Source organism: Anabrus simplex, chromosome 12, assembly GCF_040414725.1.
Source record: "Anabrus simplex isolate iqAnaSimp1 chromosome 12, ASM4041472v1, whole genome shotgun sequence".
In the NCBI taxonomy this organism is placed as follows: Eukaryota; Metazoa; Arthropoda; class Insecta; order Orthoptera; family Tettigoniidae; genus Anabrus; species Anabrus simplex.
Genome location: NC_090276.1, coordinates 38,810,046 through 38,827,593, shown reverse-complemented (window position 1 = coordinate 38,827,593; position 17,548 = coordinate 38,810,046). Strand labels below are relative to the sequence as shown.

Sequence of the window (17,548 nt, the reverse complement as noted above, 5' to 3'; positions counted from 1 at the left end):
TATAAAATATATCAATTATACTTTCATCTACATTTACAGGCAAGCATGCAGCACCCTTCTCTGCAGCAAGGTTAATTAGGCAACAAGAGCAGCCTACGGTGATTATGTCACTATTTTCCCGCTTCAAACATCCTGCCACACAATTCTTTAATCCTACCATTAATGGAGCATTATCAGCACTAAGTGCTAGGCAGCTTTTCAATGAAATGTAGAATTCCTGAAGTTGAGAGCAAAAGAGTGGCAATGTTAGCTCCAGCAGCATTCCCTTATAAATTATGCACAAGGAATAGACAACTCTGAATTTCCTTGATTTCAGCAGCCCTAAACATTTTTACAATAGGATATTTTCAAATCGCTTTTTTTGCTGCTATCAGTAGTAAGGTTGGGCAGACCAGAACAATCAGTTGTTCCAGAACATTAGGAGCTTGAGGTGGAGCGTTTCGGTACAGTATTCTAGCACACGGCAGAGTAACTGCGTGGTAGAGAACTTCGTGAGGCAACATGACATGCTCCACTTCAGCAGGAATGTGCTGCTGTACCGGACGAGCTGTGTGTAGTTAGGACCAGCATAAGCTGCACAGAACAGTCGGAACACTGAAATTCGTGCCCAATAATGTTTAAAGGCTGCTTTTAGGTGAAGATTTTTTTGGTCAATATGAAATACACATAAACCTGTTACAATGGCAGTACACGTGTTTAAAAGTAACTAATCAAAGGATATTTTCCACAGTTGAATGTATCAGCCTATATTGCGAGTAAATTAGGGCCAGGTTAAAAATTTACGACACGCGAAAATATACGTGAAAAAATATACTAGTGTTATTTAATACGTGAAAAAGCAGTAGGAACTCAAATAGGTACCCAGAAAATCATGCCTAAATGTTGTTTTTAGGATAAGAACGTTTTCATTCATTCTGAAATACACCTGTCACAATTACACTGGCAGTAGGTGTGTTTACAAATGTCACAATGTTATTTTCACCAATTAAAAATATACTCGCACAGTTGAAGAAACATTTGCCTGTACTCTATTTACGTACACAATATATAAGCGGAACACGAAAATAAAAAACCCATACAAGCAAAACACAAGGATAAACATTAAACACTATATACAAGCAGAACAGGAGATTAAAAATAAAATATGCCTATACAAGCAGAACACAAAAATAAAAACTGCAGGAAGTTTCAAATGTCTCATCATTGTGCCGCTTGATCCCTTTGCAGACAAAATAGCAGAACATAAATTGCATGTCACTCTGTCCGGTTTTATTCTAGTAAAAAAGTCGTAAAGAGGACTCTGGTGTGACATTATTCAAAGTTTACCATCTTTCGTATGGTATATATTACTAGGCTTCAATGAAAACACTTTTACAAAACAGAACGCACTAAATTATCTGCATGTACCGAAAGCCAGTTGCCGGTGCAACGGAACTCACAGGACAAAGAGGATACGATGAAACACGGAACACTCCAGCACATGGCGGCACACTGCCGGGATAGACAGTCAGCTAGTAGGTGAAGGGCAGTGCATAGCGACGCCTCTGATGGGACAGAGAGTAACTGTCTAGCTTGAGAATGTTTTGGAACAACTGACGTTCCGTGTTCCGGAACATAACTATGCACCGGCACAGTGTGCCGAAACAGGGACATAATGCTCAATCCTAATCAGTAGGCCTGGCAACAGAAAATTCATTCACCTGCAAATGTGATACAATTTTCGCCCGTTCTTCCATGCACATTTCTGTAATGATAGCCACAATTTTCGTTCTAGCACACCCATATCGTTTAGAGATTTCCGAATCAGGAAACATTTTGCGAAACAAAGGCCCCGCATAGTCGGCACAATTTACAAGCAGGTTATGTTCTACGATAAATGACTTAAATCGAGCCTCGGCATTTGTCACAGGATTTACATTTTGGTTTTAAGTTCAGTTTCTGGTGTCTTTCTACACAATGGACACTCCTTATGTTCTTTTGTTTGCAAATGTTTGAGTATATTGCACTTCCCACCACCCACAACTGAGAAATCTCACCTACATATAGTACAGAACGTGAACGTTGGTCCCTTCCTGGATTCACAGAAACTCCTTCCTATCAGCACTTTTAAACACTGAATCAAAATTTTTTTTTTTTTTGACATTTTGGCCAAAACAAATATTAAAGACATACAACCAAGAAGCACAACTATGTGACGTAACACGAGCACTTCTGCAGGTCCCGCCCCGGGAAGACATCTATGGCATGCTACTTGTGAGGTTAGGTTACTCGCTTGCAACTTCCACTTCCTATTATTAAGCTATTTGAGTACAGTATTTGACTGCCATCCGGTTGTGATTATTAGAATTACTATTTACCAGCCATATATCGATACGAGGAAATGCGCTAGAGTTTAATATAATACAAAAATTATTGAAACTGCTCTGAAAATCGGGGGGAGGGGGATAGGTCTCGGCGATCGGGAAGAACGATGAAAAATCGGGAGTATCCCACCTAAATCGGGAGAGTCCTTACAATAATCACTCTCAGTAGAATGTCGCCAACAGCTTGGAGGTTTAGTACTATTCTGAGCAGGTATCATTTCCAGCAGCTGTGCACCACTGATTCACATTCAAGGAAACATGAAGGCAGCAGTGTACGAACAAAAATTCTCCAACCCATAGCAACTGATTTTGCAGAAACCGTAGGAGAAAGTTTTACTCTACAGGATGGTGAATGGGTCCCTGGAGGGACGCAAGATACAGAGGATGGACGGGCCAGTCTTGTCCAGATACGAACTGCATAGAGCATGTGTGGACCTTCTTAAAGAGCAATTTCCAACAGACAACATCCACCACGAACGATTCAGGCCCTAAAAGATACTGCCTCGAGGAAAAAGACTGTCTCAAGAAATGCTAATCATTTTGTACCGAGCATCTCCTGTCGCACCTCAGGGTTGGCAGAGTACAAACACATCACTGACTCGTACAACTCCATTGAAAACAGTCTAATTTGTGCTGGTCTAACTGAGGAGGTTCTTTTATTTGTTTGGTTTAGTCACGTACAGATAGTTTTTTTTCTTTTCTTCGAGTTACCAAGAAGTGTATGTTTTCTATTTACTATTCTAAGTTTCGCATTAAGTAATATTACATTCGTTCTGACTAAACACAACAGAATTTGTACAGGATTATTTCTCTTTTATTCTCAGCTACTGTACAAATATAATTTAGTATCTCAAAGATGAAATACCGTATATACACAATTAACAATATAACACGCATAAGACAAGTTCAGTACAGTCATATTTCTCCCAAAACAAAACTTTTAAACACACTGTAAATTATGATTTTATACACTATATTAATTACATATATACCTATGGACAGAATCGAGGCCACAATCTCTATTATACAGACAAGGCATAAGAAAATTAACATCTATAGTTTCATGAAAGCAAATTATAAACCCCTGACATTCCAAAAGGAAAGGTTCCATTGTTTCCAATCCAGAATTTCCAGTAAAATGAGAGAGAGCGAGAACCTAATACAAAGTCAGTGGTTTTACAAACAAATTCTGTAATTCATATTGCATCTTTCACAAGGCAAAGTACAAAAAATAAATGGTGCAAGAAAAAATAAGATTTCAAGAAGAAAATCAGCATTTGTAGCCTATTTGTTAATGCATTACTTCTCACAGTAATCCACAGCTAATTTTGTCTAGAAAGTCATTTTAAATGTTAAATATTCTTTAAAAGGACCTTCCAGATCTTCAGTAGCAGTCAAAGAAAAATAACAGAGTCCTTTCTTTACAAAGCTTACATCAGTTTGTGTGTTATAACATTGAAATAACTCTGTTAATACAAGTTCTTTAAAAATTTTTCACCCTTAAGCATACATTGGCATTCATTTAGTGTCATACACAAATTTTATTAAAATATTTGTTTTCACCTGATTATCAGATACATTCAATGCATACTATAAAAATATGATATTTCTCAATATATTATATTTACATTATAAAATGTTAATATCTATTTACAAAAAAGGTAACATTCTAGCCTTAAATATATTAAAGGTGTGCCAGATATCAAAAGATTTCTAATTCTCAATGAAATAATGACAGTATATTCTTCCCAATAATATTTCCATTATGAAGGGGTATAAAACAAAAAACTTGTTACAGCAATACATACTTCAGGAATATAGACATGCTGTGAGAATATAAGATGTTACAGTAGGGATCTTCAATAAGGAATTAAAAGAGAAACACAAAGGTTCCTGTGAAACAATGGATGGAAGCTATGAAATCAGAGAAAAAGAATTCATGTCACACAACACTGAACGAAATAAATTCTTCCTGCACCCCTTTCAGGATTGTCAACTCTGGTGGATACCAACACTCTTCATTCTCGAGGCTCTAAGGCTACATTCTTCTGGAACATCATCGCCTGAAGAACTCCGGGGGCTATTTCTTCTAACTTACTAAAAACTTGAGAAGTTGGGGTTGATTTAAACTGGCACGTGGATTTCCTCGTGCTGCGTCGGACAGGAGTAACAATGTAGTTACAGGACACAGCTTCCACACCAAGGTCAGAGCTCAACCTAGAATATGTCAGATAGTTCCTTTTATAATAAAAGAGACTGTTCTCAGCAACATACAGAAAGAAATTAGAATTTAAACCAGGTCATACTGTTAGGAGGAAGTAGAGATTAAGCATAATGGTATTTTTATCATACATTTATGTCCCAAAAAAAGTCTCTATCCACAGAGACCTGCCTCAAGCAGCCACCAGTCGACCTTAAGAAAGGCTGTTAGTATAGGTGGCCACTAAATTAGGGTTAAGAAATCTAAAAATTGGAGCAGAAGTCTATTTCATTACATGAATAACAACTGAAGGGTCTACAGTATATTAAAAGTATCACCGACTGGGTAACACCTTATTTAATCAATATAAATTACAGTGAAACAACAAGAGTATTCCTATAATGAATGAGTGTACAGCATGGTACTACAGTGGAACCTCGATTCTCCGTTTATGGAAGGAGCACGGGGAAAAACTGCTCAATACAGGAAACCGGAATATCTGGGAAAAAAATCCATGAACAATTTTGTTAACATCACAATAGTGAAATACAGTAGAACCCCATTTAGGGTTTTTACAGGGACCTGATATTTTTTTAAACCTTAAATCAGGTTTTCAATAGAAAGCATAACTTTTCCTCAAACCTTCGCCTGATTTAACATAAATTGCACTATCACACATTATTTACACAGTGACAGCATAAAACAAGGAGATATCTACCCTACACACTGTACTGTAGTTACAACTTCCTACTGTACATTACTCTTGTGATAAACTGCACTTGCTGTTTAAGAAAGAGACCTGTATTGTGCCATAAATAGCTTTGGCTCAGAGTGCTCTTTGAAAATAAATAAATAAATAAATACATAAATAAATACATAAACAAACAAACAAACAAATAAACAAACAAACAAACAAACAAACAAACAAACAAACAAACAAACAAACAAATAAATACATGTACTTTGCACTATCATCAGATTAACCCGCCTAGGTTATTTTCAGAACCCAGCTGAACAATAAATTGCTGAGCAGCAGTCACTTGGTAGGTCAAGACCCATTAGGACTATGGTTTGGTTTAGGAGTGTTTTTAAGATTATTATTAAATACATACAGTACAACCCCGATTTTGCATGACCTCTAATGTAACCCTGAATTTGAAGGAACAAATTTGAAGTCCTGAAAATTATTCCATAAGAGCAATGCAATTTTAAATTTTATTTAACGTAATTCACGTTAGGGCTAAGCCCGTATTTAGCATGAGGAAATGTTAAAATTCTCAAGTATTTACTGTATTTCTATTCATTATGGTTATGGGACATTAAGAACCTAAGAAAAAGATGTCATAAGCTTGCGAAGGATGATTCAAGGCAAAAGAAGAATTTAGAGCGTGGGCGCTTAGGGCACTAGTGAGATGTTACTCAGATACAAATTCGACCGCGGCCATTGTAGTACATTAGAATAGAACTCCGTTGTAATGACAATATTATTATGTCCTTTGAAAATTCCCATATTAATCTGTGCATTATGGACAAATTTGGGTGTGTTCGTTTTTTCGTTATCAATATTCATACCCTCTACTCCAGCATTTACACTGAATGCGATCGATTGTCTTCCTTACCGATTACTCACTACCTGCACGAGCGAGCTTTCCCAGACATTCAAAGGTGATTTTGACGTTTATTAATGATGCCCCCCAACTTGTGGACTAGTGCAAACAAACATTGGGAGAACATGTTTTTGCAATAAGTGCACTGACAGCAGTTGTTAACTCCTTAGAAACAAAGGCTGAAGTGAATGATTCATCATCTTTGCATTTTCCCATTTTTGTGGGGTCTGCCTTCTTGCAATGTTTCCCCCACTTCAATCGATCTGTAGCGTCGCGAGGGCTGAGTTTGGTGAGCCGCTTGTTATCTCTCACCCTATCCAGCCAGTGTGTTTGAGGTCGTCCTCAAGTTCGACAACACTCCACTTTCAGTTGAACGGCAGTCTTTGCAGCAGAGGTTTCACTGCTACAGAGTACATGCCCATACCATCACAGACGTGATTCATGCATTTCCTCTGTGATTGCGGCAGTCTTGACTTTCTTTCGCACAGCATCATTCCTGATGTGGTCTAGTTGAGTCAAGCAATTGGACCACTGCAGCATCTTCATTTCCATTGCATGAAGTGCCTGTTCGTGCTTCGATGTTGTAGGCCAACATTCAGATCCATAAAGGGCCACCGGTCTAATCACTGTGCAATAAACATAAGATTTTAGATGCAATGGAATTTTATCACACAGGACTCCAGTAACTTGACACCATTTCATCCGTGCGGCGCTAACTTTTGTCTTGACATCAGAAATCGTACTGCAGCCTGAGGTAATGCATGACCCAAGGTATTTGAACTAGGGCACTTTATTAAGTTGAACCCCACCCACAGTGATTGTGGCATCAGTTTGGTCACCGCATTCCAGGTACTCTGTCTTCTTCAGATTTAAATGCATCCCAAATTCTTCAAGACGCATCTTGCTGGTCTAGGCCATCGCGTGTCTCGTTAGCTAACATGACATCGTCCACATATAATAATGTCTATGGATGCCTGGACTGGATGTCGCTAGTGATGGCGTTCATGCAGAGTATGAAGAGCAGTGGGGACAAGGCTGATCCTTGATGGACACCAAGATTGATTTGGAAGGTATCGGACATTCCTGCTGCACACCGTACTCAACTTGTGGTCTTTTGGTACAGAAGTTTCACCCAATTGACATAGGCTTCACATACACTGTATAGTTTCATTGCCAGTCAAATGAGATCATGCGGTACTGTGTCGAACACCTTTTCCAAATAACAAAAGGCCAAGTCTTTCTCATGGTGTCTTTCCATCAATAGACAAAGTGCATGGATGGCATCTGTTGTTCTGTTGTTTTTAACAAAGCCACACTGGTTAGATGAAACAGTTTTTATGGCAGTGGACACTTCCGTGGTGATAGTGGGCACTGGGCCGTGAATGGGATCAGCTGTAGGTAGAGGTGGATGAGGGACCTCCTTTTTGCATGTATCCTCAAAATACTCCCTAATTTTAATACTAGGTACCGAAATAAAATAGGAATGTTATACTTCTCCGCAAGTACGGTAGTGTGCATAACTAACTTCATAGGCTGTTCCCATGGAAATTTATTGTGAAAAGGTTAATCATTACAGGGAGCTTGAAATGTGTTTTCATAACTCGTGCACGTAAACCTAGGTTAGGTGATGCCATTCGAAGTAAGAAAATGGAAATGTTTGCCACAAGCCTCTGCAGTGATGCTATTACAATTTTTAAGAATGTGTGTGTTCAGGCTATTGGAATTAGAAAATACCGTGCTAATGAGTAAGCCGCTGTTTGGGAAACATCTGTGAAAAACAAATCGATTGCTGTTTCATACCGATTTTAATGTGTTTTCGTATGTTTGGTATCTTTTCTGACCCATATAGAAAATTGTGTATAACCCAATAAGAACAGTCTTAAACCGAAGCAGATTTGCATTCACCAACAAAAATCAACCGTCAAATGGAAGGGTTAACCCTGGACTAGTTATCAGGAATGATAGCAAACATATTCTTAAATAACACTGAAAACAATTTCTTAACCAAGAGACATAGAGGGAGACAAAGTTTTAAGAGGTATGCAACTAAAAGAAGCTAGAGAGCCAGTTACAAATGGAGGATTATGGAAGCACTTGGTTAATTCGCAGAGGTTTGCTGGCTGAATGCTAAAATGCATGAGAGTGTCAATGAAGATCAATGAGATAATGATCCATCCTCTAACATCATTTCCCTTTGTATGTAGTGAGGATCAAACAGAGGCTAATATTTTGAAAGGTATCACAATGTACAGAACTTCTAATCAACATGGTGATTACATGTTCCAAGTTTGAAGTGGATATCTTTAATACTTTTTGATTTCAGCAGATTGAGTGCAGCAATTAGCGAGGTTCGAACCCATATCCCCCTTAACTGGAATCGCAGGTAAGGCAATTTGCGAATGACGTTATACTGCACAGAGCTTTTAAAGTAAAGAAGGATCATAATATGAAGATGAATTCAAGAGGACAAACTGGGGCAAATATTCATTTATAGGATAAAATGTAAGGGTGTGAAGGACTCAAGGCGATACCACACGTTATCTAGCGGTTGTTGTAACGTGTATGTATGTGTTTAGGTAGACTCCGGGGATTGTTAATAAAAGGATTAGCTTGTAATAAACACAGTGTTGTTACTCCACAAAGGGACTGGTATAATTTATCATAGAAATGTTTGATAAATTTCCCAGCACAAAAACATTTGAGAAACGTTCAGGTAAACAACTCATAGGGAATCTGCCACCTGGGTGACATCCCTGAATGCAGATCATAGGAATGTATAATCTAGGATGAAACCCTACATCAGGGCAAGCAGGGGAATGTAAGGAACACAGCAATGGATAATAGTTATTTTCTCCAAAATGCTCTACATTCCTAAAACATTCAGGACTGACAATGAAGTGATAGTCGTTTGTACACAAGGTGCAGTTAGACAATGAACACTTGAATGGCGGTTACAAAAGATGACATTCCCAGGCTTTCTCCCTGACGTAGGGTATTGTCATAAACTACAAGTTACTATTTGGAAGGTTATTCTCTCTGATCTCTATGAAGTACTTCAGTTCCTGCACAACCTGTTGAATCATCCAGTACATTTGTACGTTTTCTATGCACTAAATCATGGAGTTTTCAAAAGAGCCATTCCTATTCCATGCTACAGGTATGTAAAGGCAGTTGTGGTCTATGTTCAACACAAGGAATAGAACTGGAAGAATGCACCATCAGACTACATCAAATTCCTGAGTGGAAAGGGTTAAAATCACTTCAATGACTGGAAATCAAACCTGGATGCTCAGGGCTTTCTCCTCCACACCACAGGACTGGCTTTAAATACCATACACACTTCAGATTTTAGACAAAGTTAACTAATGGTGGTAATCATTGTTTAAATGGGATCTAAAACTGAATAACCATCCTTTTACAAGGCTTGCTGCTCACCTCTTAACTGCTCTTTGTTGAAGAGCAAATTTTATGATGGAAGACGTGAACACTTGTTTGGGATCAAGAGTCTTTCTTTTTGAAGGAGTTTTCTTTGGAGTGTTAGTCACATTAAGAGCACTGAATTTATCCCACAAGACTTCCAGCGAGGCTTCGATCTGTGTAGTTTCTGCTCCACGGACCACTGCTCTTCCATAACAGTCAATGGCAGCACTGAAGTCCCCACGAGCTTCTTCAAGAGCAGCTAAACACTCCCAATACTGAGGCATATTGGTAATACCTTTGTTGGCTCGTCGGATCAGAACGAGCCACTCATCACACTGATCTCTCGGGTAGCCCTGTAACAAGAATTATTATCTCTATAGCCTATCTTTAAGATGAAGTATATAAAACTAAAAATAGGACAAACACAATGACGGGTCAGGAAGGGAACTGCAATCGTCATGTTAAAACACTGACTGTGCTACAATTCACAAATCTGTTTTATTATTTCACTTACTATAGTATACTAGATCCTTGTGATATTCAAAAAGATCCTTTTGTGTGAAGACTGCAGCATGTGAAAATGTGGAGTTTATGTTTATTATTGACCTTTTGAGCTTGTTCTTGTCCTCTTCCTGTTTATTGTATCGAATCACATTGAATCTGATGATATTTCAAGAACAAAACAAGTCATCCTATTTTAATTAAGTTGATAACACTGTCACCATATGTTTTCTTGTTCATTATTCAAAATTCATTTTTTTTTTTGGCTAGTTGCTTTACGTCGCACCAACACAGATAGGTCTTATGGCGACGATGGGATAGGAAAGGGCTAGGAATGGGAAGGAAGCGGCCGTGGCCTTAATTAAGGTACAGCTCCAGCATTTGCCTGGTGTGAAAATGGGAAACCACGGAAAACCATTTTCAGGGCTGCCGACAGTGGGGTTCGAACGCACTATCTCCCGGATGCGAGCTCACAGCTGCACGCTCCTAACCGCACGGAAAATTAGTTTTTTGACAGAGTGAAGAACCGAACAGTTATAAATCATCTTTAAAAATTGAACCTAACCATTATCACTTTTGTCTTCCTCTGCTTCTCTACCTAATATCCAAGCCCATTCTTCTCCCAGGTGACTGTTCTTCATTTACGTCACAAGACCCCACCACCGAAGTCTGTTAATATACCCATCTTTATCAAGTTGATACGCGACATAGCTTTTATCTCCTCATTTCGACTACCCCCCCCCATGCCACTGTTCCCATATGTTTGTATCTGCAATCATTTTCACAACATTCATGTTTGAATGTTGAAGTATTTAAAGGAATGAATAATTTAAAGCAAAGGCCTGCGAGATAAAATTACTGTACCTCGGCGTCTATGGAATCCGTAAAATTAGTTAGTGGGCTGTAAAACCATCTGCAGCAGAGTGAAATTCCATTTTAATGCAAGTTTTCAAATTTCATCACGTAAATAAATTTGCTTGTTTATAATATTCTCCACCTCAGTTCCTCCCTTACACTTGCCTCAATGAAGCTTAATCACACGATCTTGTAAGTTTTGCTGATAATTCCTTTTATGTGCATTTCAATAATAATAATAATAATAATAATAATAATAATAATAATAATAATAATAATTGTTACCGTGTTTTAGTGGTAGGTATGCGTGAAAGAAGGTGCGGGGTGGTGAACGGGTCTCAAGCTACTAAAGTAAAATTAATTAAAATTTAACCAGGTTATATTTTCTTTTCAAAGACAAAGAAATAACAAGCATGGCAGGTACAAAGTAGCAAGTCAAAGGGTAGTTACAATATTTACAGGATTTGGGCTTCGAGCCCTGAAAACACAATGCCTGGGCAAACAGCTCAGTTTTACCTCCAAACACAAGTTTCAACAGAGGGGCAGAAAACCCCATTCATGCCTAGGAGCCCTAGCTCCAAATTACACTGAAAAGCCTCCACGAGGCATACAACACTCAATTTTCAAAAGAGCCACTCGCTCTCAAATTTAAGCCTCTCCCAGGCCACACCAAACTCCACCTTCAAGTTGTCCTCAACGGACATAAACACAGGGATAAAATACCCAATCTACTGAGGTCTATAAAATAAAAAGAAGGTTAATTAAATGACCTCTAAGGTAACAATTTGAGAGGAGGCGAACTTGCACTCCTAATACACTTTGATTAAGACCTACTTGGCACTAGGCCGATAATACCAGGGCTAATCCCATACTAAAGAGGTGACTTAAGAAGAGAACAATTTGTTTAACGTTAACGAGAATAGGTTGAGAAAAATAAGTTCACCTCAAAACAATATGAGTGGGAGCTCGAGAGGGTTAGCACTCTCTATCCCAGTATGTAGCTTTAAAAGAGAATATATGAAAAGAGTAGTTACATTTAGGAAAAGGTTACATGGTGGAACGCTTAGAACCCGCCCCGAGAGTTAAACTGCTGAGCAAGCAAAGAAAGAAGTTATTAATCGGCCATTACCTTGTTGTTGACCGTTGCCGAGGAAAGAGGCGCTTCCCGCCTCCTGCTATGTACTTAATACACTGAAAGATGGAACTGAAGTGGCCTGGAGACCCTAAAATCAGCAGTTTATATCCTCTCGCGGAAGGTTCTAGGCGTTAGGGGAATAAGAACACCCTCCCACAAACTCTTTATTGGCTAGGGTACAGAAACATATCCAAGTTGGGGGAAGATACCTACGATTGGTCAGAAATTAATAACAGAAATTCGGGATTGGTTAAATGCAAAACAAGGGGAAAGAGAGGGGTATACAGCCAACTTAAACAATAACTGAAAAAAAATTTAGCAAAGACAAACATTTGAAATAAAAATGTCTCCAACAAAATAGTTCTTTGACTTCGCACTAGGGTGCACTATTGTTGATCTTCAGTAGTGTCCTCTAGAAGAGAAAGTTCACACTTCTTACTTCAAGCAAAACAAAAACACATCAAAAATGACACAGTCTCAAACTCAAAACTTTCCACGTGGTGACATCTTTTGAGAAGGTAGCGAATTAGTAGCGTATATAAAGTTCAGACTTCCTCCAGCAGAGGAGTTTCAACTGGCGCAAATTTTAAATTAGCGGCGTGGAGGTGTACCGCCCGGTACAATAATAATAATAATAATAATAATAATAATAATAATAATAATAATAATAATAATAATAGTTGGGCTGAATGGTTCAGACGGTGGAAGCGTTGGCCTTCTCAGAGGATTGATCCTGGCTCAGTCTGGTAGTGTTTGAAGGTGCTCAGATATGTCAGTCAGCCTCATGTCACTAGATTTACGGCCCGTAAAAATTCATGCATGACAAAATTCTGCAACCTCGGCGTCTCCGAAAACCGTAATAGCAGTTAGTGGGATATAAAGCCAATAAGATTAATAATAATATTGCTGGCTTTACGTCTCACTGAATACTTTAACGGTTCCCGGAGATGCCGCGATTTTGCCCGCAGGATATTTTAGCGTGCCGAGAAATCAAATAATATTATTGGCCTTATCCCACAAACTACTTTAGTCCCGCACGAGTTCTTTTGTATGCCAGTAAGGCTACCAACATGAGGATGACTTATTTGGGCACCATTAAATACCACCGGACTGAGCCACTCAGTCCGGCACCGGTAAAGTTAATGACACAGGGCTGATGTATCTGAGCACCTTCAAAGACGCTGGATTCAGCCAGCTTGGGCTTGGAAGGCCAGCGCCTTAACAGTCTTAGCCACTCAGCCCGGCTATGTGTATACCAAAGATGGAAGATTAGGAAAGGATAGTAACACGAAGAATATAAACAATGACCTAAGTGCAACTGCTCCCTCTGCCATGTGGGTTGGGGGTGGGAAATACATCCACGGTATCTCCTGCTTGTCGCAAAATAGTCGACAGCAGACAGTAGAGGTCGCCTTGGGCCTCTCTGGACCGAACGAGATCGAGAATAGATTTTACTTTTCTACCCATCCTGAAGTTTCAGTCCAAACTAACACAGAATATGTTTTAAACAAAATGAGTTAGTAATTGGAAGTTTGGATATTGTTATTAATCATAGAAGGCATGTTTGTCCATGGTACAGCAATCTGATTCCGTTTCTGCAGTGTTTTAAGTGACTGAAGAGGGAAACCCTAGAGAGATAATCCCTTCTGTAGTTATGATCTGTTAAGGATGAGGGAGCTGTAGAAGAAGCCTCTCACTCCCACCATCTGGCTCTTTTTGCCTTCGGGTCTTCGTTCAGTTTCTTCTCTGCTCCTCATTTCTCACAGCCAAATGCAAAGTGTCTCAGTTGATGGCAGCACCTGCTGAGACAAAAGTTGAATATCAGACTGGCTCATATCATGTGTTACAGAAATCTCTGAAGCGATGATGTTAAATGGCCTTGTACCCTAAAGCAATTCTCCGTAAAGCATTCGCTCAGGGTCCATTAGTCAGTCTTCCATGGCCCAGCTATAAGAGTCATCTGTGACTGAGTAAGCATACAAACTGGAGATCCCTGAATGCTGTAGAACTTCAGTGTTTGGTACTTTGTCTCTGGACGAGTTCTGGAAGACCTGCCTAAGACAGCAAAGCTGTACATTATTTTCTCTTATCTGACAAGGGTACTCCCGATCTTGCTCTTGCTGCTGTAAAGAAGCGAACTGAGGACACATTCACTGTAGACCCATATTTTAGTATTTACTGTCAGTAGTTTGCACGTCCACACTCTGTTCTTCATCCCTAGTTAGCGATTTCCACAACTAAGTCTGGATGTTATGGTTATAACCTGGGTGATTCAGCTAGTGATCTCCGCATCTGTTTTAATTATTACTGAAATTAATTGCAGAGCCTCCATGGTTCATGCGGCAGTGTACCGGCTTCTCACTGGTGGGTTCTGAGACAAATCCTGGTCACTCATGTGAGATTTGTGCTGGACAAAGCGGAGGCGGGACAGGTTTTTCTCCGAGTACTCCGGTTTTACCTGTCATCTTTTATTCCAGCAACACTCTCCAACATTTCATTTGTCAGTAATTAATCACTGCCGCAGAGGAGTGTAACAGTTTTCGGCAAACAGCGCAATTTCTACCCTCGCTGCTAGATGGAGGCTTCATTCATTCCATTCCTGACCTGTCGAATGGCTGGAAATAGGCTGTGGATTTTCACTGAAATAACTATTAATCGATCGAAAAATGCCATAAACATATCTGTTTCTCCTTTTATCAAAGCAAATATTTGTTGCATGATATGGTAGTCTATATCTGGATTAGGAGCATATAAACATACCTATTGCATCACAAATTTTTGCTATTACTGCTTACAAGTACGATCACATTATTCCTAGCCCTGAAAATGTTATTTGTCATCCCTTGTGAAAGAAACATGATTTACAACTCGGGTAAGAGCCGTCGCCACAGTTGTGTGTTTACGGAAAAAGTGAGCCTTTTTGTGCTTTTATTTTGCATTCCATTCAGAAATAAATGTATTTTTTGTTGAGTTTTACAGTGAAGTTTTGTTGCACGAGGAGCACAATCGTGTGAAATTGACTGGCAGGGTGCATAGTTGTCTTGTTATAGCCTATTTATGGATACGGAAAAAGTCATGAAATTCCTTGTTAATAAACTGGACTGGCATCTGCATCTTTAAGCGTGCAGAGGTCGCAAATGTTTAACTCTCATCTTTGAGTTTCGACTCTGATCCTTCGACTTGCTTCAATCTTCAACTTCTACACAATTATGGGACTTCATATTTATTAAATTGTGTTGTGACTTCACGCCTGATAATATATGCAGGCTGGTTCACTTAACTGTTCACCTCTTCTTGTAAACATTTTGAGACACAGTGCCGAACTTTGCTGCGTGTCTTGTGCTACTATTCAGAAGATTGCGCTTTACTTCATACAAGTGACCGACCTACTTCTAGATTTTACTATTTAAAATCATGCAGTGCTAATCCCCATTATCTTATATTGCTTCTTAAACTGTTTTTATGAAAGACGCATCCTTTAATTTCTTATTTACCTATGCATTGTTTTTGCATTTTTATTCGGCTGATGATGACCCAGACTGGGGTCGAAACCAGTACCACTTCTGGTTATAATTAAAAAAGAATGTAACACTACATTTCTTATTTACTTGTATTGAATAGGTTGAACTACGTTATTTGTTATTTAAATTTAATTGTGATACAGTTCAATACGGAACATCATGAAATTTTTATCTTTAAACCTTCGACTTCATTTTTCATAATGGCAGTCAAAGTCATTCCTCCTGATTTGAATGCGATTGAGTGTAACCTCCAATTCATTGTCTAAGAGTGTGACCAGAAAATAATGTTTTATAACCCGCTGCTCCAAAATAAAAGGCTTCTACTAGCATCTGTTTTCTCGCTTAATACTTTCATTTCGGTTGTCCCTTGCTGAAACGCCTTAACGAGGTTTTAGTGTATTTTGTAATGCTATGTTTACCAATATTGTTAATCCTGTTCATTTTGTTAACTTCCACAGTTGTGTGAACTTACTTACTCCATGGCTCTACAGTCCTTGAAGGACCTTGGCCTCCTTGACCACAGCTCTCCAGTCGTCCCGGTCTTCAGCACGCCTACGCCACCTCCTGACTCTAGCGGTCCTCAGATCAGTCTCCACATCCTCCTGCCATCTCATCCAGGGCCGACCTCTCCTTCTCCTGCTCCCAGGGTGTCCTGTCGGTGCTTTCCTTGGAAGTCTTCCCTCCTCCATCCGTTGTACATGCCCCAGCCATCCAATTAGTCTCATTTTGATTGATGTCACCAAGTCCAGCTCCTTATACAATAATCTTATTTCTTCATTTGTTCTGATTCTCCATAAATCTCCCTCCTTCACTGGTCCAAATATTTTCCTCAGTACTTTCCTTTCCCACACATTTAATCTCCTCTCTGTGGCCTATGTCAATACCCATGCCTCCCTCCCATACATAAGCACTGGTTTAATTATTGTTTTGTAGAGTGTCAGTTTTTAATTTCCTGCTTAAGTCTTTACTTCTCAGAAGGGGATACAGTGCCCTGTAGGATCTGTTGGCAGCCTTAATTCGATTTACAATATCTGTCTCAACTTTATTTTTTGATGTTATTACTGAGCCAAGATATGTGAAGCTATCTACTGCTTCAAAGGTGTAACCATCCACTTGGAGTTTTTCAGTGTTCCTTCCATTTCACTCCGTTACCATATATTTAGATTTAGCCTCGCTTATCTCCAAGCCCAAGGACCCAGCCGCATCTTTCAGCTCCCTCAAGGCAGTTGTAAGTGCCTCGTTACTTCTAGCAGATATCACCACATCATCTGCATAAGCCAAAATCTGGATCAGTCTATTGTAAATATTACCAACCGGATTAGTAGTTACTGATCTTACAGCTTTCTCCAACACTAGATTAAATAACACTGGTGATAAGGGGTCTCCCTGCCTTAGGCCTTCTTCAGTTCTGAAAGATCTTGACAGACTTCCCTGCACTTTTACCTGACTTCTGCTGTTCTCCAGGGTTATCTTTGTCAATTTCATTAACTTCTGTGGGAATTTAAACTCCTTCATTGTTTCCCACAATGTCGATCTCTTAACTTTGCCATAGGCTTGTTTAAAATCTATAAAAAGATGCCCTAGTCGAACGTTGTATTCATATGTCTTTTCCAGAGTCATTCTCATGGTGAAAATATGGCCCATCGTCAATCTTCCAGGTCTGAAACCAGCTTGGTACTCCCCTATATTTCTTTCTGCTCTATTACTAACTCTCTTTGTTATGGCTGTAGAGAGGATTTTGTATACTATACTCAGTAAGGATATACCTCGATAATTCTTGCATTGCATGCGTGACCCCTTCTTATGTATAGGACATATATTTGCTAGTGTCCAGTCCTCCAGCATTGTACCTGTTTCCCATAACTTTTTAATTATCGCGTGCATTTTCTTCACCAACACTTCACCTCCATGTTTTACCATTTCTCAGTTGTGTGAACACACAGTAA

The 17,548-nt window shown here is 39.2% G+C and overlaps 1 protein-coding gene across 1 annotated transcript in view; it reads right to left on the bottom strand.

The window, feature by feature from the left end:
• Window positions 1-4,141: 4,141 nt before the first annotated feature.
• The window catches only part of LOC136884557 (uncharacterized), a 55,298-nt gene continuing 41,891 nt past the window's right edge, over window positions 4,142-17,548 (bottom strand). Inside the window, exons 7-8 of the mRNA XM_067156813.2 lie at window positions 9,606-9,943; window positions 4,142-4,580 (exon numbers count right to left, since the gene is read on the bottom strand). Of these exons, the coding sequence (XP_067012914.2) occupies window positions 4,382-4,580; window positions 9,606-9,943 (537 nt within the window). The 3' untranslated portion in view covers window positions 4,142-4,381. The remainder of the gene's footprint in view (window positions 4,581-9,605; window positions 9,944-17,548) is intronic.